Raw genomic sequence first — 16,215 nt, 5'->3', positions numbered from 1 at the left:
CTCAGACAAGCAGCGGGAAGGAAGAGAAAGGTCTTCTTCGGGGTCACCTCAGGAGTGACAAAGGGGTAGTCCTCCAAACCAGTTCTATTCTCCTTAACAAGCAACTGCTCCAAACAGTGGTTCTAAATGTGAATGGCCTGATCCTCACAGTCACAAAACATTGTACAAATTCAGGAATTGTTGCCAAAGGGAAGCAAGTGGGCTCTCAGGCTAGCTGCAGCACTTAAATGGGAGCCCAGCTTGCTTTTTGGGGAAGCATTTCTGCTGGCTCCAGGGATTTAGCCACTTAGAAAGCTTAGCAATGGGAAATAAAGAAACTTTCAAGGAGGAAGACTTCTTGGGGAGCACTGAAGAAGGAGCCAATTTGGACCAAGCCGTGTTCCCTGTGATGGGAGACCTTTGAATCAATAGTAAAGTACAATTCCCCCATCAATGAAATTGCCCAGAAACTTGGTCTCTCTGCTGGTGGGAAGTAAGAAGAGATGAGATGGTAGAAGATGGAGGCTTGAACCCTTGATGCATTTTGTACCTGACTCTCACCTTCTGGACAGCTCAGTCTAGATCGCAGCTCTAGAGAATTCCTCAGTGTGGAATTTTCAGACACTGATCATAGATGCCGTGTCCTCAAAGTATAGTTGATCTTTGTTGAAAGCCTCTGCAGTCCTTTAAGTACTCTTTAACTATTTTTCCTCGGATAAATGCCAAAGCTCATTAAACTGATGTCCCCTTCTTTAATGAGGGTCTTATTCAGCATACCAGTTGTGTGCTGAAATGACAATACAAATGAAGAGGTATGAAAAAGTCCCACAGGGGCTGGGGCTGCCGCTCAGTTAGAGTGCTCACCTAGCATGCAGGAAGCCCTCGGTTCCATCTCCAGAACCACCATGAATGAGGCCTGGTAGCACACCCCTGCAATCCCAGCACCGGGAAGTGGAGGCAGGAAGATCAGGAGTTCAAGATCATCTTAAGCTACATAGAGAGTTTGGGGCCAGTTTGAGCTACATGATACCCTGTCTCAAAAAAAAAAAAAAACAAAAACAAAAAACAAACTTCATAGCACTGAAACAAAAGCTACATTTTGTTTTTGAATGCAAATCCTTTAAAATCTTTTGTGGAGGCTTCTGTTACAGCTGATGTGTTGACCTGGGAACACGTTGTTCGTTTCCTGTCAGCCATAGCTTTGTATTAGTTTGACTTAGATGGAACATAGCTGTCAAAAAACTTTTATTACATTTTAATTTGGAGTGTGTGTGTGTGTGCGTGTGTGTGTGTGTGTGCGTGTGTGTGTGTGTGTGCGTGTGTGTGTGCGCATGCCATGGCACATGTGTGGAGCTCAGAGAACAACTTTTGGGAGCCGCTTTTCTCCTTCCACCATGTGGGATCTGGGGATTGAACTGTTATTAGGAGTGCTGGCAAGCACTTTTACTTACTGTCACCTCACTGGGCCCTCAAAAATGTTTTAAATTGTCTTTTTCCTCTCTCTCAGTGCTACGCAGGTGAGGTACTTTTACATCATCAGAAATCTGTAGCTTTTAAAGTCAAGGGTGGATTTGCTTCTCACAGGTGAGCTCTGATTTCCCATTCGAGAACATTTTATGGAATCATCATCTATCATAGACTTTTCTAGAAGTCGCATGCATGGGAATGGTGTCCTGCTCACATAGCACTGGTCTGAATGGAGCTGATGAGGGTCTTAGGAGGAGGGGTTTGGGGTGCAGTAGATGGGAACTTATGGCATGATAGAGAAGGGCATGTGAGTGGGTGACAGCAACCACTGTTGCTCATTCAGAATGCCTCAGAATATAATATTCTGGATCTGCTTTGTGTGTGTCTGTGTACATGCATGTGTGTACATATGTGTCTGGATCTGTTTTTGTGTGTGTTTGTGTGCATGCATGTGTGTACATATGCGTATGACAGCAAGTGTTTAAGGATGTCAAAGGTCAACTTTAGATGTTGTTCCTCAGGCACTGTGTACCTTGTTTTATGAGACAAGGTCTCTTACTGGTCCAGAGCTGTCCAATTAGGCTAGACTGGCTGGCCAGTGAGCCCCAGAGATCTGCATAGCCACCTCCCCAGTGCTGGGCTTACAAGCAGGTGTCATCTTGCCTGGCTATTTAAAAACGGTTTATTTCTGTTTGTGTGTGTGTATGTTCATGTGTATGCAGGTGCCCACAGAGACCAGATAGCGATGTGGGATCCCCTGAAGCTAGTTCTGAGCCATCACGTCGGTGCTGGGAATCTGAACTCCAGCCCACACTCTTAAGTGCTGAGCCATCTCTTCACCCATGTGCCTGCTTTTTCTTTCTTTTTTTTTAAACATGTGTTCTAGGTATCAAACTCAGGCCCTCGTTCTTGCTAGGCAAGCATTTTACCGACTATCTCCTTATCCAGATCTTACACTTTTTAAGATGCAGTGTTCTAGAAAATTCAGTTGCCCAAATGTATTCAGCACCTGTGGGATATCACACTCAGTAAGAAACGATACCTGAATAAACATGATTGCTGGATTGAGGAGCCCATACTTAAGGGTACAGCTGGGCGAGCCCCTCTTCAGCTGCCCTTTCTAAGCAATCTGTCACTGACTGAAGCTGAAAATTTCACAGGACATCAAGGACCTAACCTGGGGTGGGACCTAGGGGTTAGAGCTGCTGTCTCTTCTAAAGTTGGAAAGGGTGAAAGAAGCTGGGGTAGAAATGAGAGTGGCTGACAAGGGAAGGGGTGTCTAAGTCACTCACAAGCAATGCTCCTAGAAATCTATAAAGCTCCATACCATTGGGCCAGAATTGGGAAGGAGGCTCAGTGGGATTGTGCCTATGATGGAGGACTGTGAACCTTATCTTCAGGGCAGCAGGTAAACTGGAAGATTGAACAGGGGCTGAGTGCACTGTCTGTAGCTGAGGTTGCTCACCATGATAGGCAGGAGACAAGCTGGTGAGAGTAGATAGGTCAGGGTGATTGCCAGCAGGAGAGGTCAAGGGCTGTGGTCTGTAAGGAAGGAAAACAATGACTGGAAAGATGACTCAGTGGGGTAAGGTCCTGCTGTGCAAGCATGAGGACTTGAGCTCAATCCTCCGTACCTACATAAAGTCAAGTAGGTATCATATAACTGTAATCTCTGTACTCCTGGGGTGTGATGGGAAGGGGAGAAAAAAGAATGCTTGGGACCTTGCAGGCCAGCTAGCCTAAGGCATTCATCAGAGGATGAGAGACCCTGATTTAAACAAGGTGGGAGAGGACTGGCACCCGAGGTTGTCCTCCAACCTACACATGTGGCATATGTGTATCCATATTCGCATACATGAATGCAGAGAGAGAGAGACAGACACAGAGAGAGAGAGAGAGAGAGAGAGAGAGAGAGAGAGAGAGAAGAGAGAGAGAGAAGAGAGAGGGAGAGAGACAGAGAATTCCCTGGGAAGGCATTAGATGTCATATTAGTAGGACTGGAATTCAGCCTCAGGGTGGGAGACTGAGGGACAAGAGTCAAGGGCAAAGTTTAGACTTCTGACTTGGATTGTAAGCACCACAAACAAAAACTCAAAGCCCAAACCAAAATCCAAACCAAACAAAAACCCACCGATCTAACATGGCTGGAACACTGTCTTCAGTGTCTTTACAACTTCCTACTTTCTGGTACAGAGATCAGGGAATTTATGGAACTTTCTAGAAGTGTCACTGTGAACAGCAATTGCTATGGCTTACTTTGCTGACTGAAATGATTTGGTGGTGAGGGCTGAATGGCTCCTTACTTTTATTTTCTTCTGGAAAAAAATACTGTCTTCAAATTTTTATATACAGTTCTCATAAACAAAACAAAACAAATCCTAAACACTGACGTACATTTGAATGTCATGTCTCCTTCTCTTCATAATCCTTTTCTTCCTCCTCCTCCTGATCTTCTTCCCTTTCCTCCTCCCCTTCTTTTTTCTCCTCCCCCTCCTCCTCTTTTTTCCTCTTCATCCTCCTCCTCTTTTTCCTCCTCTTCCTCTTCCCCCACCTTTCTCCTCCTCGTCAACTCTTCTTTCTCATCTCTTCCTCTTCCTTCTCCTCTTCCCCTCCTTCCCTTCTTCTATTTTTAATTACGGGGGACAGGGTTTCGCGTAGCTCAGTATTGCCTTGATCTTCCTAAGCAGCCAAGGATGACCTTGAACTCCTTATCCCCAGCCTCCACCTCCCAAAACTGTGATTTCAGACCTGCACCACCACACCCAGTTTTTGCAGTGCTGCGCATGGACCCAATAATGTGCTAGGCAAGCACTCTGTCAGCTGAGCTACATCCCAACCCCGCCCATTCATTGTTTTCCTACTGCTTCCAGCATTGAAATACAAAATGCCGCTGGCTCCTGCACGATAAAACACTAATATTTTTCTTTTGTTTTTTGAGACAGGGCTTCACTATGTAGCCCAGGCTGGCTTAAAACTCATGACCCTCCCACCTTGGCCTCCTGAGTGCTTGGATGGTAGATAGGCAACACCAGGTCAGCTTACATTACATTTTTTAACTACTCAGAAATAGCAGGGGTGTGTTTTGACCTGTACTACAGAAATTTTCAGAACTGAAATTGACGAACTTCTGAAATATTCCTTCCTTGACAGCATTTGGTGTTCCCTGTCACCTCCTCTCCCCTCTCTCTTTCTCCATTTCATAGGTGTGTTGTGATACTTTATTGTACTTTGAATTTGATGTATACCTGTTTTCCTCTCAATTTCATCTAAAAATTGTGACTTAAGTTTCACAGAATATTCTACAAGCAGAATATTCCCTCTTCCTATCTCTGGCCACGATGTGGCTCCCCGCCTTCCCGCGTCCCCTAATCTCTCTAGTAAAAGTTCCCCTTATTAACCATTATTTGTTCTGCATTCAATGTATCTTGCCTTATTTCCCTTTTTACTGGATTTTTCTTGTGTAAGTGTGTGTTCATGTGTGTGCATAGATGAAAAGACTAGAAAACAACTATGGATATCCATCTCTCGTGTGTGTGTTTGTGTGTGTGTGTGTGTGTATTTGTGTGTGTGAAAGAGCCTTTCCCCTGCCTGCAACTTGCCTACTAAGTTAGGCTGGCTAGCTGGAAAGCCCAGGGACCTACCTGTCTCTACCTCCCAGCACTAAGATGAGTGCTGAGGATTGAACTCAGGTCCTTATACCTCTGAGCTACATCCCCAATTCTTTCCCAGCTTTTTTGACGTATGATTGAGAAATCAAAATTGTGGCTATCTATAACATACATGTGATGATTGTGAATATCGTAGGATGATTGCACAAGGATGGATTGGGTCTCCTGAAAGGCTTTGCATCCAGTTCTTTTTGCATACAGGTCCAACAAATCAAGTTCTTCAGCATGAACTGGGACTCCCCTAGCTTCCAACTCAACCATGGGACACCCTGGAGCTGAAGCAGAGCCCTTATCTGGGGTGTGCTTGTTTTAGCCTGTTTGAATCTTAGGGAACTTTGTCTGTCTCCAGGCTTCCAGCCCCACTCTTATGTATCTGTTTCTTATTACACTTTGACTTTCACATCAGCAGCTCTTATGAGTCAGGAGCCTACCTAGACCTCTCACCCCAAACCTTCTTAGCTATCACCGCTTTCCTCATGGTCTGTTGTTTTCCTACCTCTCTCAGTTTGACAACTTCCTTTTTCTCTTTCAAAATAAATCTTCTTGACTTGGTGGCACATGCCTTTAGTTCATGCACTAGGGAAGTAGAATCAGGTGACTCTCTGTGAGATGGAGGCCAGCCTGGTCTACACAGTGAGTTCAGGTCAGCTGGGGCTACAGGGAGACCTTGTCTCAAAAAAAAATATCTTCATGCCCCTGCAATGCCACACTACCATCTGAGGACCTGTGCCAAGCCTCTCATACTCTCCACAGATTAGTGTAGCTCTCAACCCTCATCAGAAGAACTCATTTCTGCAGTGAATAGTGGTTAACACAGAGGCTCACAACTGTCAAAGTGCAGAGAACAAGTGGCTGCAGAGTAGTCCGTCCTAAATGGGACATCCATATCACACTCAATCCCCACAAGGCTCAGGGAGGACAGGTGTGAAACAGTATCCTCTGAACATAACAGGACTGCTATACCTATGAATTCACAACAGCTATAATCACCTGCACAAGATCAAGCCAGTCAACATTTCAGCATGGAGCAGGAAAGGGCTCACAAAGCCTCATCCCCTGAGAGCTATTAACAGTTGATGGATGCTAGGAGAGGGCGAGTCAGCTTTCTCCCAGGATGTGGCCCCTGGTAGATTGCCCATACCCCAACAGGTGACCCTGTACCCACAGACTTGTGGCCAACACCAACTGAACTCAGTGGGTTAAAAAAAAAGCTGAAGAGGGGGATGTTGTGAGGGTGGGGTCTGAGAGTAATTGTAGGAGGCAGTGGAGGTAAATATGACCAAAACACATTGTATACATATAAGAAATTATCAAAGAATAAAAGGCTAAAATTGTGTATGTGTGTGTGTGTGCCTGTGTACATATTGGCCATAGATGCCCAACCTCAGGGTCTGGTCCTTGCCTTCCATCTTGTTTAAGACAGGATCTTGTACTCTCCACTGTGTGCTCCAGGCTAGCTGGCTCAAGAGCTTCTGGAGATTCTCCTGTCTCCCCCATCTCACCGCAGGAGTACTGAGATTGCAGATGCATATTACTATATCTGGTTTTATGTAAGTTCTGGGGATCTGAACTCAGGCCCTTATACTTGCTCAGCAAGCACCTCACCGATTGAGCCATCACCCCAGCCCACAGAACATTCTTCTTAACATAGAAGACACACTGCTGGTCGTGATAGTGCTAGCTTTTAATCTCAGCACTCCAGAGGCAGAGGCAGGCTGATACCTGTGAGTTCAAGGCCAGCCTGGTCTACATAGCAAGTTCCAGGTCAGCTGAGGCTACGGGAGACCCTGTCTCAAAAAGATCCTCACCAAAATAAGTGACCAAAACTTGGTAGCAGAGAAGTGAAGACTTTTGTGGTTATTAACCTTTGACTCCCAGCAAGGACTACCACAACTGTTCCTTCTGTTCTAAAGAGAATCTAAAGATACCTTGATGCTTTCTTCTGACATATCTTCACCCTGGAGTTCCTTCAAGTCAGTTCTGCTGATGTGACTACTGTCATTTCACATAGTCATTTTATTTTGTTCTCTAACTCAGCATCTTTTAAGCACCTGACTTTACCATAGAGGCAATTTATTTTAAAAAACTTTTTATTGCAAAATAACTATGTGGAGTCACAGAAAGTTTTGAAATATGTACAAGAAGGCTTTTGTAACCTTTTACCCATTTTCTCTCAGTAATATCATCTTGCATAGTTTTAGTATTACTGTGGAACTAGACAGATGTGGATGCAATCCACAGACTCATTCACCAGCTGCAGGAGTACGGTCCTTTGGGTGTGTGTGTGTGTGTGTGTGTGTGTGTGTGTGTGTGTGTGTGTGTTTCATTCCACACTGCTTTAGGTTTCTAGGTTTTATACCACAGACATCCCTCAGTCCTTTACAACCATCATGAACCCTGCCAGGACTAATCATTGCCCAATTTCTATACTTCTAATATTTCAGAAATGTTAGATAAAGGAATGACACTGTACATAACTTTTAAAGATTGGCTTTGGGGCCAGCAAGATGGCTTTGCAGGTAGGTACTTGCCTTCAAATCTGACAACCCGAGTTCAGTTCCCAGGACCCACATGGTAGAAGGAGAGAACTGACTCCCACAAGTTGTTTTTTGCCCTCCATATGTGTATCGTGGCACCTGCACACTTACTCTTCTCCAAAACAAAATAAATGAAAATGTAATAGATTGACTTTTCGTTTTGTGTGTATATAATGTGTGTAGTGTGTGTGTGGTGATGTGTCTTGTATGTGTTCATACATCTGTGTGTTAGTGTATACACAAGTGGAGGTCAGGTGTTAACTCTCACCTTTCACTTTGTTTGAGACAGGATCTCTTATTTGCTGCTGTGTTCACTAAGCTGGCTGGTCTCTGAGTTTCTGAGGAATTCTCCTGTCTCTGCCTCCCCTCTCACCATAGAATGGAATTACAGAAGACTACCACTGTACCCAGCTTTTAAAGTGTGTGCTGGGGTAGCTGGAGAGATGGCTCAGCAGTTAAGAGCACTGATTGCTTTTGCAGAGGACTGTGGTTTGATTCCCAGCACCCACATAGCAGCTAACAACCATCCATAACTCTAGTTCTAGGGGAATTGATGTCCTTTTCTGACCTCATGGCATTGCATGACACAGGTGCACTTACATACACACAGGCAACACACATACACATTAAAATAAATAAATACATACATAAATAAATGAATTGGATGCCGGGGATCCAAACTCAGTTCTTAATGTTTATGCAACAAGATCACTGAGTCATCTCTCCAGCCTCAACCTCATTTTTTAAAAATATAATATTGAGGGGTTTATTTATTTATTTTTTTTAATGACCTGAATGTGATCTGTCTTGGTGAATGTTCTGTGTGTCCTGGAACAGAATGTGTCTTTTGCTGTTGCTATTACTGCATGGCGTGTTCTGTAAATGTTCATTAGGCACTGTTCATTGACGTTAAGGCCTCCTATGTCTTCATCGGTTTTCCATCAGCTGCTGAGAGCAAGGTGTTAAAATTAAGATACCTAGTTATAATTATGGATTTGTCTTTTTCTCCTTTAGTCATTATCAATTTTGTTTCATATATTTTAAAGTTCTACTCTTTCACTTCTTAGAGATAATATGTAACTGAGTCTCGTAATTCAGTTTGCCAATATCTATATTCTGATTGGTAGATTCCGACCATTATAAATGTACACTAATTATGGATATGTTAAGGGCTTAAATCTGCCATCTTACTGTGCAATTTCTGACTTTTCCCTCTTTCTCATTCATTTATTTTCTTTCTTTTTTTTACTTTCCAACGAACTATTTGAACACTTTTTGGAAATCCATTTTGAACATGCTGTCTTTGTTACTTTTTAAAAAAAATAATTCCTTTTTAAAATATTTTATTTATTATTTTCATGTGTATGAGTATATTGTCTGAATGTAGGTAAGTGAATCTGTGTCATGCAATGCCCATGGGGGACAGAAGAAGCCGTTGGACCCCCTGCAACTGCAGGCTAACAGTTGTTGTAGGTAAACTGCACTGTGTTGTGCAATGCCCATGGAGGACAGAAGAGGCTATCAGATCCCCTGGAACTGGAGTTATGGACAGTTGTTAGCTCCCATGTGGGTGCTGGGATTTGAACCCGGGTCTTCTGTAAGAACAACCAGTGTTCTTAACTGCTGAGCCATCTCTCCAGCCCCCTATCTTTGTTACTTTTTGTCTTAGTTACTTTTCTGTTGATAAAAATACCCTGACAAAAGCAACGTAAGGGAGAAAGGGCTTATTTTGGATCACAGTTCCAGAGGAACAGAGACCACCACGAGAAGACATGGCAGCATGCAGGAAAGACATGGTGGCAGATGCTGAGAGCTGGCTGGCCACATTGCATCCCTACTTAGAAAGCATAGAGTCTACAGGAATTGGAGCCAGGATATAAAGCCTCAAGGCTTGAGCCCCATAACTCAATTCCTCCAATAAGGCTCTGCCTCCTAAAGGCTCTATAACTGTCCCAAACAGCACCACCCACTGGAAACAAGGTGTTCAAACACATGAGCCTATGGGGAACATTTCACATTCAAACCACAGCAGTTTTCTTAGGAGTTTCTCTGGATATTATAATATACATGCAGAATGTGCCACAACCTGTTGGTATTAATATTTGTCCTACTTCAATCAAGTATAGAAATCTTACTTCCATTTATGTCCTTTACCACTTAAAAAATATAATTACCCTAAGAATTTTCTTTCCATACATTGCACACAATATCAGAAGAAAGTATATTTATTTTCAACCACAAAGTGTGATTTTAGAAACTCCTGCAGAGAAAGATTGTTTAATATGTATCCCTATTTCTCTGCATTCCATTGTTCTCTTTCTGTTTTGAAATTGTAGGCTTTCTGTTCTTGTGTCCTGTTTGGAGATCTTCCTTTAAATCCTCTTGGTCTCCCTTCATCTGAGAATGTTTGCATTTCCCCTTCATTCTTGAAGGATATTTCATTCACAAGAGAATTCATGGTTGGCAATTCTATTCTTTCAGTGCACAAAGTACACTGTGCCACTTATATCTGGTCTCCATGGTTTCAGACAGGGAATCTGCTGTCATTCAAAGCAGTACATCTTTGCAGGTAATGCGTCCTATCTCTCTGACTGATGGCAATGCTTTTCTTTAGAGCTTTAATTTTCTCTGCCCTTAACTCTTTATATTTGTATGTATTTCTATGTATAAGGGTTCATGTATATGTGGGTGCACATGTGTGTATGCATTCATGTATATGTGGGTGCACATGTGTGTATGTGTGGGGGGTGCAGATGTACTTGTATGTGCACATGCATATGGAGGTCAGGGGTCAACCTCAAAGGCAGGTCATTCCTCAGACCTATCCACCAGTTTTTGTTTTGTTTTGGAAGTTTTTTTGTTTTGTTTTGTTTCGTTTGAAACAGAGTCTGTTACTATCCTGGAACTCACAAAGTAAGCTAGGCTGGATAGCTAGTGAGTCCAAAGGATTTGCCTGTTTCTGCCTTCCCAACACTGGGATTACAAGTATGCCCCACCATACCCAGTTTTTATGTGAGTTCTTTCTGGGGATTGAACTCAGGTCCTTGTGCTTATGAGGCAACTGCTTTACCCAGAGTCATCTCCACAGTCCCTTGACTTCTCATCTCTTTAATTACTATGTTCTTTGGGTTTGCCTGTTGGAGGGTCTCTCAGCTTCTTTAGGTAGGTCTACATAGTTCACAAAACATGAAACACTTTTAGCTCTCATTTTTTTGAATATTTTTGGTCCCACACTGTTTCTGGGGCTCCAATGTCATCAACACTGGTTATGTAGGGTTTTATGCACAGATCTCTGAGGCTCTGTTCATGTTTTTTTTTTTCAGTTGACTTCTGTTTTTCAGACTGAGTAATTTCTACACTTCTATAACTGATTCACTGTTTCTTTCTATATATGTTGTGTGTATGTGTGCATGTACATATGTATGTATGTGCGTGGGTAGGTACACTGATGTTTGTACAGGCCACAGGAAAATGTCAGCTATTATTATTTTTCAAGCACTATCCACCTTGTTTTATGAGGCAGGGTCTCTCACTGGCCTGGAGCTCACCAAGTAGGCTGGTTGGCCAGCAAGTCCCAGGGATCACCTGTCTCTGCCTCCCTAGTGCTGGTATTACACCATGCATGGCATCTTTACATGGGTTCTGGGGATCAAATTCAGATCTTCCTGCTTTCAAGGCAAGTAAGTTACTGCCTGAGCTATCTCCCTAATCCATGATTGCTCCCTCAGTCATATTTATTATACTATTTAGCTCATTTGGTGAATTTTTTCTTATTATTATTGGCAGTACTAGTAGTATAAGTTGTATGAAATCCATTGGTTCCTTTTATATTCTCTGTTTTTGAGGGGGGCTGAGATTAAAAAATTATTTCAAGAGTATTTGTTTTTTTCTTTTCTCAATGTTTTTCCCTTTTCAAATTGAATTTTTATGGTTTTCACACAATATATTTTGATCATATTTAGATGCACTCCCCTATCTGTACCTCCCCTTACTAAAGCATTCTTTCTATGGCTCTTTAAAACTCTTCCAGATTAAATTAACTCTATTTTTAAGGAGTTTAGATAACATGAGTAACTGTTGATATTTCCTTAAAAACAAATTAGAATCTGTAGGTCATTCAAATTTTAAAAACCAACTGGTATGACACTAAAAATGTACTAACCAATATCTCATTTTAGAACAAAATATCACAAGTGGTTTATCATAACCAGATACACACACATAAAGAAAAAGCTAAAATGGTGCAAAATTCAGAATTTCAAAGGGACCTAGTAAATTTTGGGAGCACGAGAAGTCACCAGTTGTCACCAATGTGGACTGCCGTATATTCTGTTAAACAAAGCAAACCCTGACTGGGTGAGGTAACAAGATAAGCAAGTAAGGTGACAAAGAAGCATCAGGTGACTGGCATTGTAGTATAAAGTTTTGTTTCAAATGTTAAAACATGCTTTGTTTTTGTCTGTTTTCTTCCTTCAAGAAAATTAACTGGTTGTGTGAGGTATCTAAAAATATTTCAGTTATACTTTTCAGTGTGAGTAATTTTAAAAAATATTTTATTTATTATTTTTATTGTATACATATGAGTGTTATGCCTGCTTGTAGGTAAGTGCACCCATGTCGTGCAATGCCTGTGGAGGACAGAAGAGGCTGTTGGATCCCCTGGAACTAGAGTTATAGACAGTTGGTAGCTGCCGTGTGGGTGCTGGGATTTGAACTGGGATCTTCTGCAAGAACAGTCAGTGTTCTTAACCACTGAGCCATCTCTCCAGCCCCCAGTATGCATAATTTTATAATGAATAAAGAAAAATACTCTCCTATCACTGTGGTCATTAATGATGCTAAAAATGATTTGTTTTAACAACTACAGTATGCTTTGATTTAAAAAAAAATCCTGTAAGTCAAGAATGTGTGAGTGTGTGTGTGTGTGTGTGTGTGTGTGTGTGTGTGTTGTTTTAATAAGAGTCTCACTATATAGTGCCAGTTGGCCTAAAGCTTACCATGTAGAATAGACTGGTCTTGAACTTTTGGTGATCATCCTGCCTCTGCCTCCTGAATGCTGGGCTTAGAGGTGGCACCTCACCTGATTCTTAGGTCAAGAATGTCTAATTAACTTTTCTGTCTCCTAAGAAATGCTTGTTTAATTCCTGAAGAAGTTTTTCTCTAGTGACAACAACATGAAGTTCTAACTTCAGGAGTCTTGAAAAGAATCCAATTATAGCCATTTAAATGAGAACATCTAGGAATTCAATCCTGGGGGCGCTAAAATAAAAGTTTTGATTCTTTGTGCACTAAATTTTACTGAGAGATGTTTCAGTCTGTCTGAAATTCGAGGCTTTGTATTTATTTATTATTTACTTTACTATATTGCTTAAAAAATTTGAGGTCTCTCTATAGAGGGTCTCTCTATAGTCTCAGCTGGCCTGTAACTTGCTATATAGACCAGGCTGCCCTTGATCTTAGGAGATTTGCCTGCCTCCCAAGTGCTGGGACTAAGGTGTGCACTACCACACCTGACTGCTTTAAAATTCTTATTGGATGTTGGGTGATTCCAACACATGTATGAACTTAATACTGTCTCTTCTTAAGTTGTGGGTTTCTCAGTGGTCAACCTTGGGCATTGTTCCTCAGGCACCTTCCACTTTATTTTTGAGACAGTGTCTCTCACTAGCCTGGAACACACCAAGTAAGCTAGGCTGGCTGTCCAGAGAGCCCCGGGGATCTGCCGGTCTCCACCTCCCCAACCACATCTGTGGAGGACTGAAGGTGGCATGTTTTGCCTCATAGAAAAAATAGGGACAAGGAAGATTTGAGTGTCTTTCCTACAAAGCTTCTCAGGAAAACCTCTGCTCTCTCAGATGCGGCCTGGCACAGCCTGGCCTACTGCTCTGTGCTTCTGCAGCCCCCACCTCTCATCCTGTATTTCAGATCCACAGAAGCCCAAGAAGAGAAGTGGGGGGAACTTCTGCATGGTGGTCATTGTCATTCACCTGATCCTGCTCACAGTGGGTGCTGCACTGCTGGCCTTTCAAGGTAAAGCAGTCTTGGTCCTGTGTGATCTTCCTGGAATGCTCATCCTGGTTCTAGGGCATCTTGAGAGTACTGTTGCCCCCCTGCTGGGACTCGGGGCTTAGTTCTACCACGGTAATAGAGGGGTGAAGGAAGTGTGTGTGTGTTTGTGTGTGTGTGTGTGAAAGTGATGACAGGTGTGTAATTTCACATGGGGTTTCTAATAGGCACCTGACAAAGAACTCCCAGCCTCTGGGTGGGAAAGTACTTTGTCAATCAGCATGTTCATCTTGACCATGATTTTACTTTCAAAATATTCCCAGTCCCAACACTGGGACAATAGCTGTTATTAAACTGATTGCCTTTCAAGCATGAGAACCCAAGTTTGATACCCAGAACCTATATAAAAAGCCACACATGGTGATACATGTTTATAACCCCAGCACTGGGAAGTGGGGACAGGCAGGTCCCTGGGGCACATTGACCAGCCATCCTAGCCTGCTTGGCATGCTCCAGGCCAATGAGCATCCCTGTTTCAAAAAAGCAAGATAGGCAGTGTCTGAGGAACAACCTGAGGTTGTCCTCTCCTCCACATAAATGTGCACTCATACACATAATACACCTTCATATACATGAACATGTATGTACACAACACACAAAATAATTCCCAGTTCAAATGTCAAAGTTAGACAGGTGTAATGGAGCACACCTTTATTCCAAGCACTGGGGAGGCAGAGGCAGGCAGCTCTCTATGAATCAAGGTCAGCCCAGCCTACATAGCAAGTTCCAGGTTATCTGGGGCTACAGGGAGACCCTGATCCCTAAATAAATAAATAAATAAATAAATAGATAGATAGATAAATAAATAATTAACAAACAAATAATAAATAATAAAAAGTAGTAAAATGAAAATCCAAGTTTGCTGGCCCACACTTGTAATCCCAGCACTAGGAAGACAGAGACAGGCAGAGCTTGCTAGCCTGCCAGTCTAGCCTAGGTACGTTCCAAGCCAGTGAGAGACCTACCTCAAAATAGATAAAGAAATGACACCAAAGGCTATCCTCTGGTGTCCATGCATATATGTATACACATGCAAATACATCCCCACATGCATGTACACATACATATGGACACAGATGCATATACACCCACACACATGTGCACACACATGCATGCACACATACACACACACACACAAACACACAAAGATGTAGGGAAGACTCTGAGCTCACAAGTCCCCATAGCACATGGAGTTTGTATCTGTGGATCCATGCCCTACAGAAGTCATACATGTGTGACACAGAATGGCAGGGATCCACCCTTATGTCTCAGGTTTCAGCAAAGTCCTGGGGTGGGCTCTCCAGTCTTGAATCTGCAGGAGCAGCTCTGGACCTTGCAGAAGAATGCCCAGAGTAGACTGGTGGTCACAGAGGAAAAACCAAAGTTGATGCCGTTGGTATATCCCCAAAGACAACTGGCACTGGGCTCACCAGAACTGAGAGTCCTGCAGGACCAGCTTACCCAGATCCACCACAATCAGGAGCAACTTATTCACTGTGTGAACAGCCTCACTCGAAATCCAGGTCCTGCCACTCTTGTTCTATACTGTGCTGGGGATGGAACCCGGGGCTTCATGCATGCTGGGCAAGCACTCTACCAACTGAGTCACATCCCTAGTCTGCAAAAGAGTCATTTTGATCAACACAGTGAGGCTGTCCCTTAACTTTTGGAGCCTCTGCAAGCTGTTTGGGGCTCTGAGTGGTATATGGTATATGCAGACAACCTGAGCTTCATTTCCACACTTCCATAGTCCTCAGGGGTCCCCAGTTCCTAGTCTTTCCAAGATACCTTTTCTGAACACACTCAGGTGGGGTGTTGTTCAAATACCAAGGCTGGCAGACCCACGGGGGCCCAGCCTTCCAGTGCAAAGCCTGAAGCTCTCTGGGAAGCACAGAAGAAAAACCACCCTCCCCCAAGCTCAACCCACAGCCCTCTCTCCTTCCCTTACAGAGCTGTTCAGGATCAAGGGTGAACAAGGCTCGTCGGGTAAGTTTATTTCCTCTGTGACCTGTCCTGCCCCTCCCAAGAGTCTTTCCCCAAGGGCTCCCTGGCTGGGGCCCTTCTTAGGCTACAACCCCTCCGACTTCAGTTTACCAATGATCTGATCCCTACACTGCCCTAATCATGGGATTTCAGCTCTGCTTCTGATAGAGCTTAGACCCCCAGCCTGGAAATGAAGTGGATGAAGTTCTAGGGCCCACTCTGAAGGTGGGCAGGTCCCTGGGTAAACAGCACACAAGAGCCTCACTCTCAGGCCAAGGAAAGCCCCCAGAGGCAGTGTCTTGAAGCTGGGTGAGAGAAAAGTTACAAAGAACACAGGTCTTAGGCAGAGAGCCACCCGTGCAAAGGTCCTGAGGTGAGATGGGAGCTTGATTGAGTCAAAGAGCATGAAAAAAGGAAACCTATGGGCCTAGAGCCTGAGAGTAAGTGATCAGAGGTATTCTGGAATAGACAGTCAACGTGGGTACCTGGAGGGAGGAGAGGGGACTGAAAGGGAC

The 16,215-nt window shown here is 43.4% G+C and overlaps 1 protein-coding gene across 1 annotated transcript in view; it reads left to right on the top strand.

Moving 5' to 3' along the window:
• The first annotated feature begins 301 nt into the window (after positions 1–301).
• The window catches only part of Marco (macrophage receptor with collagenous structure), a 37,443-nt gene continuing 21,529 nt past the window's right edge, over positions 302–16,215 (top strand). The window contains 4 exon segments of the mRNA XM_017800195.1: positions 302–415; positions 13,585–13,681; positions 15,022–15,240; positions 15,668–15,703. Of these exon segments, the coding sequence (XP_017655684.1) occupies positions 302–415; positions 13,585–13,681; positions 15,022–15,240; positions 15,668–15,703 (466 nt within the window).

The sequence above is a fragment of the Nannospalax galili genome, unplaced genomic scaffold, assembly GCF_000622305.1.
Source record: "Nannospalax galili isolate Female #2095 unplaced genomic scaffold, S.galili_v1.0 scaffold779, whole genome shotgun sequence".
Taxonomy (NCBI): domain Eukaryota; kingdom Metazoa; phylum Chordata; class Mammalia; order Rodentia; family Spalacidae; genus Nannospalax; species Nannospalax galili.
Note: the sequence above shows the minus strand (reverse complement) of the source record. Positions and strands in the feature narration are given on the sequence as shown.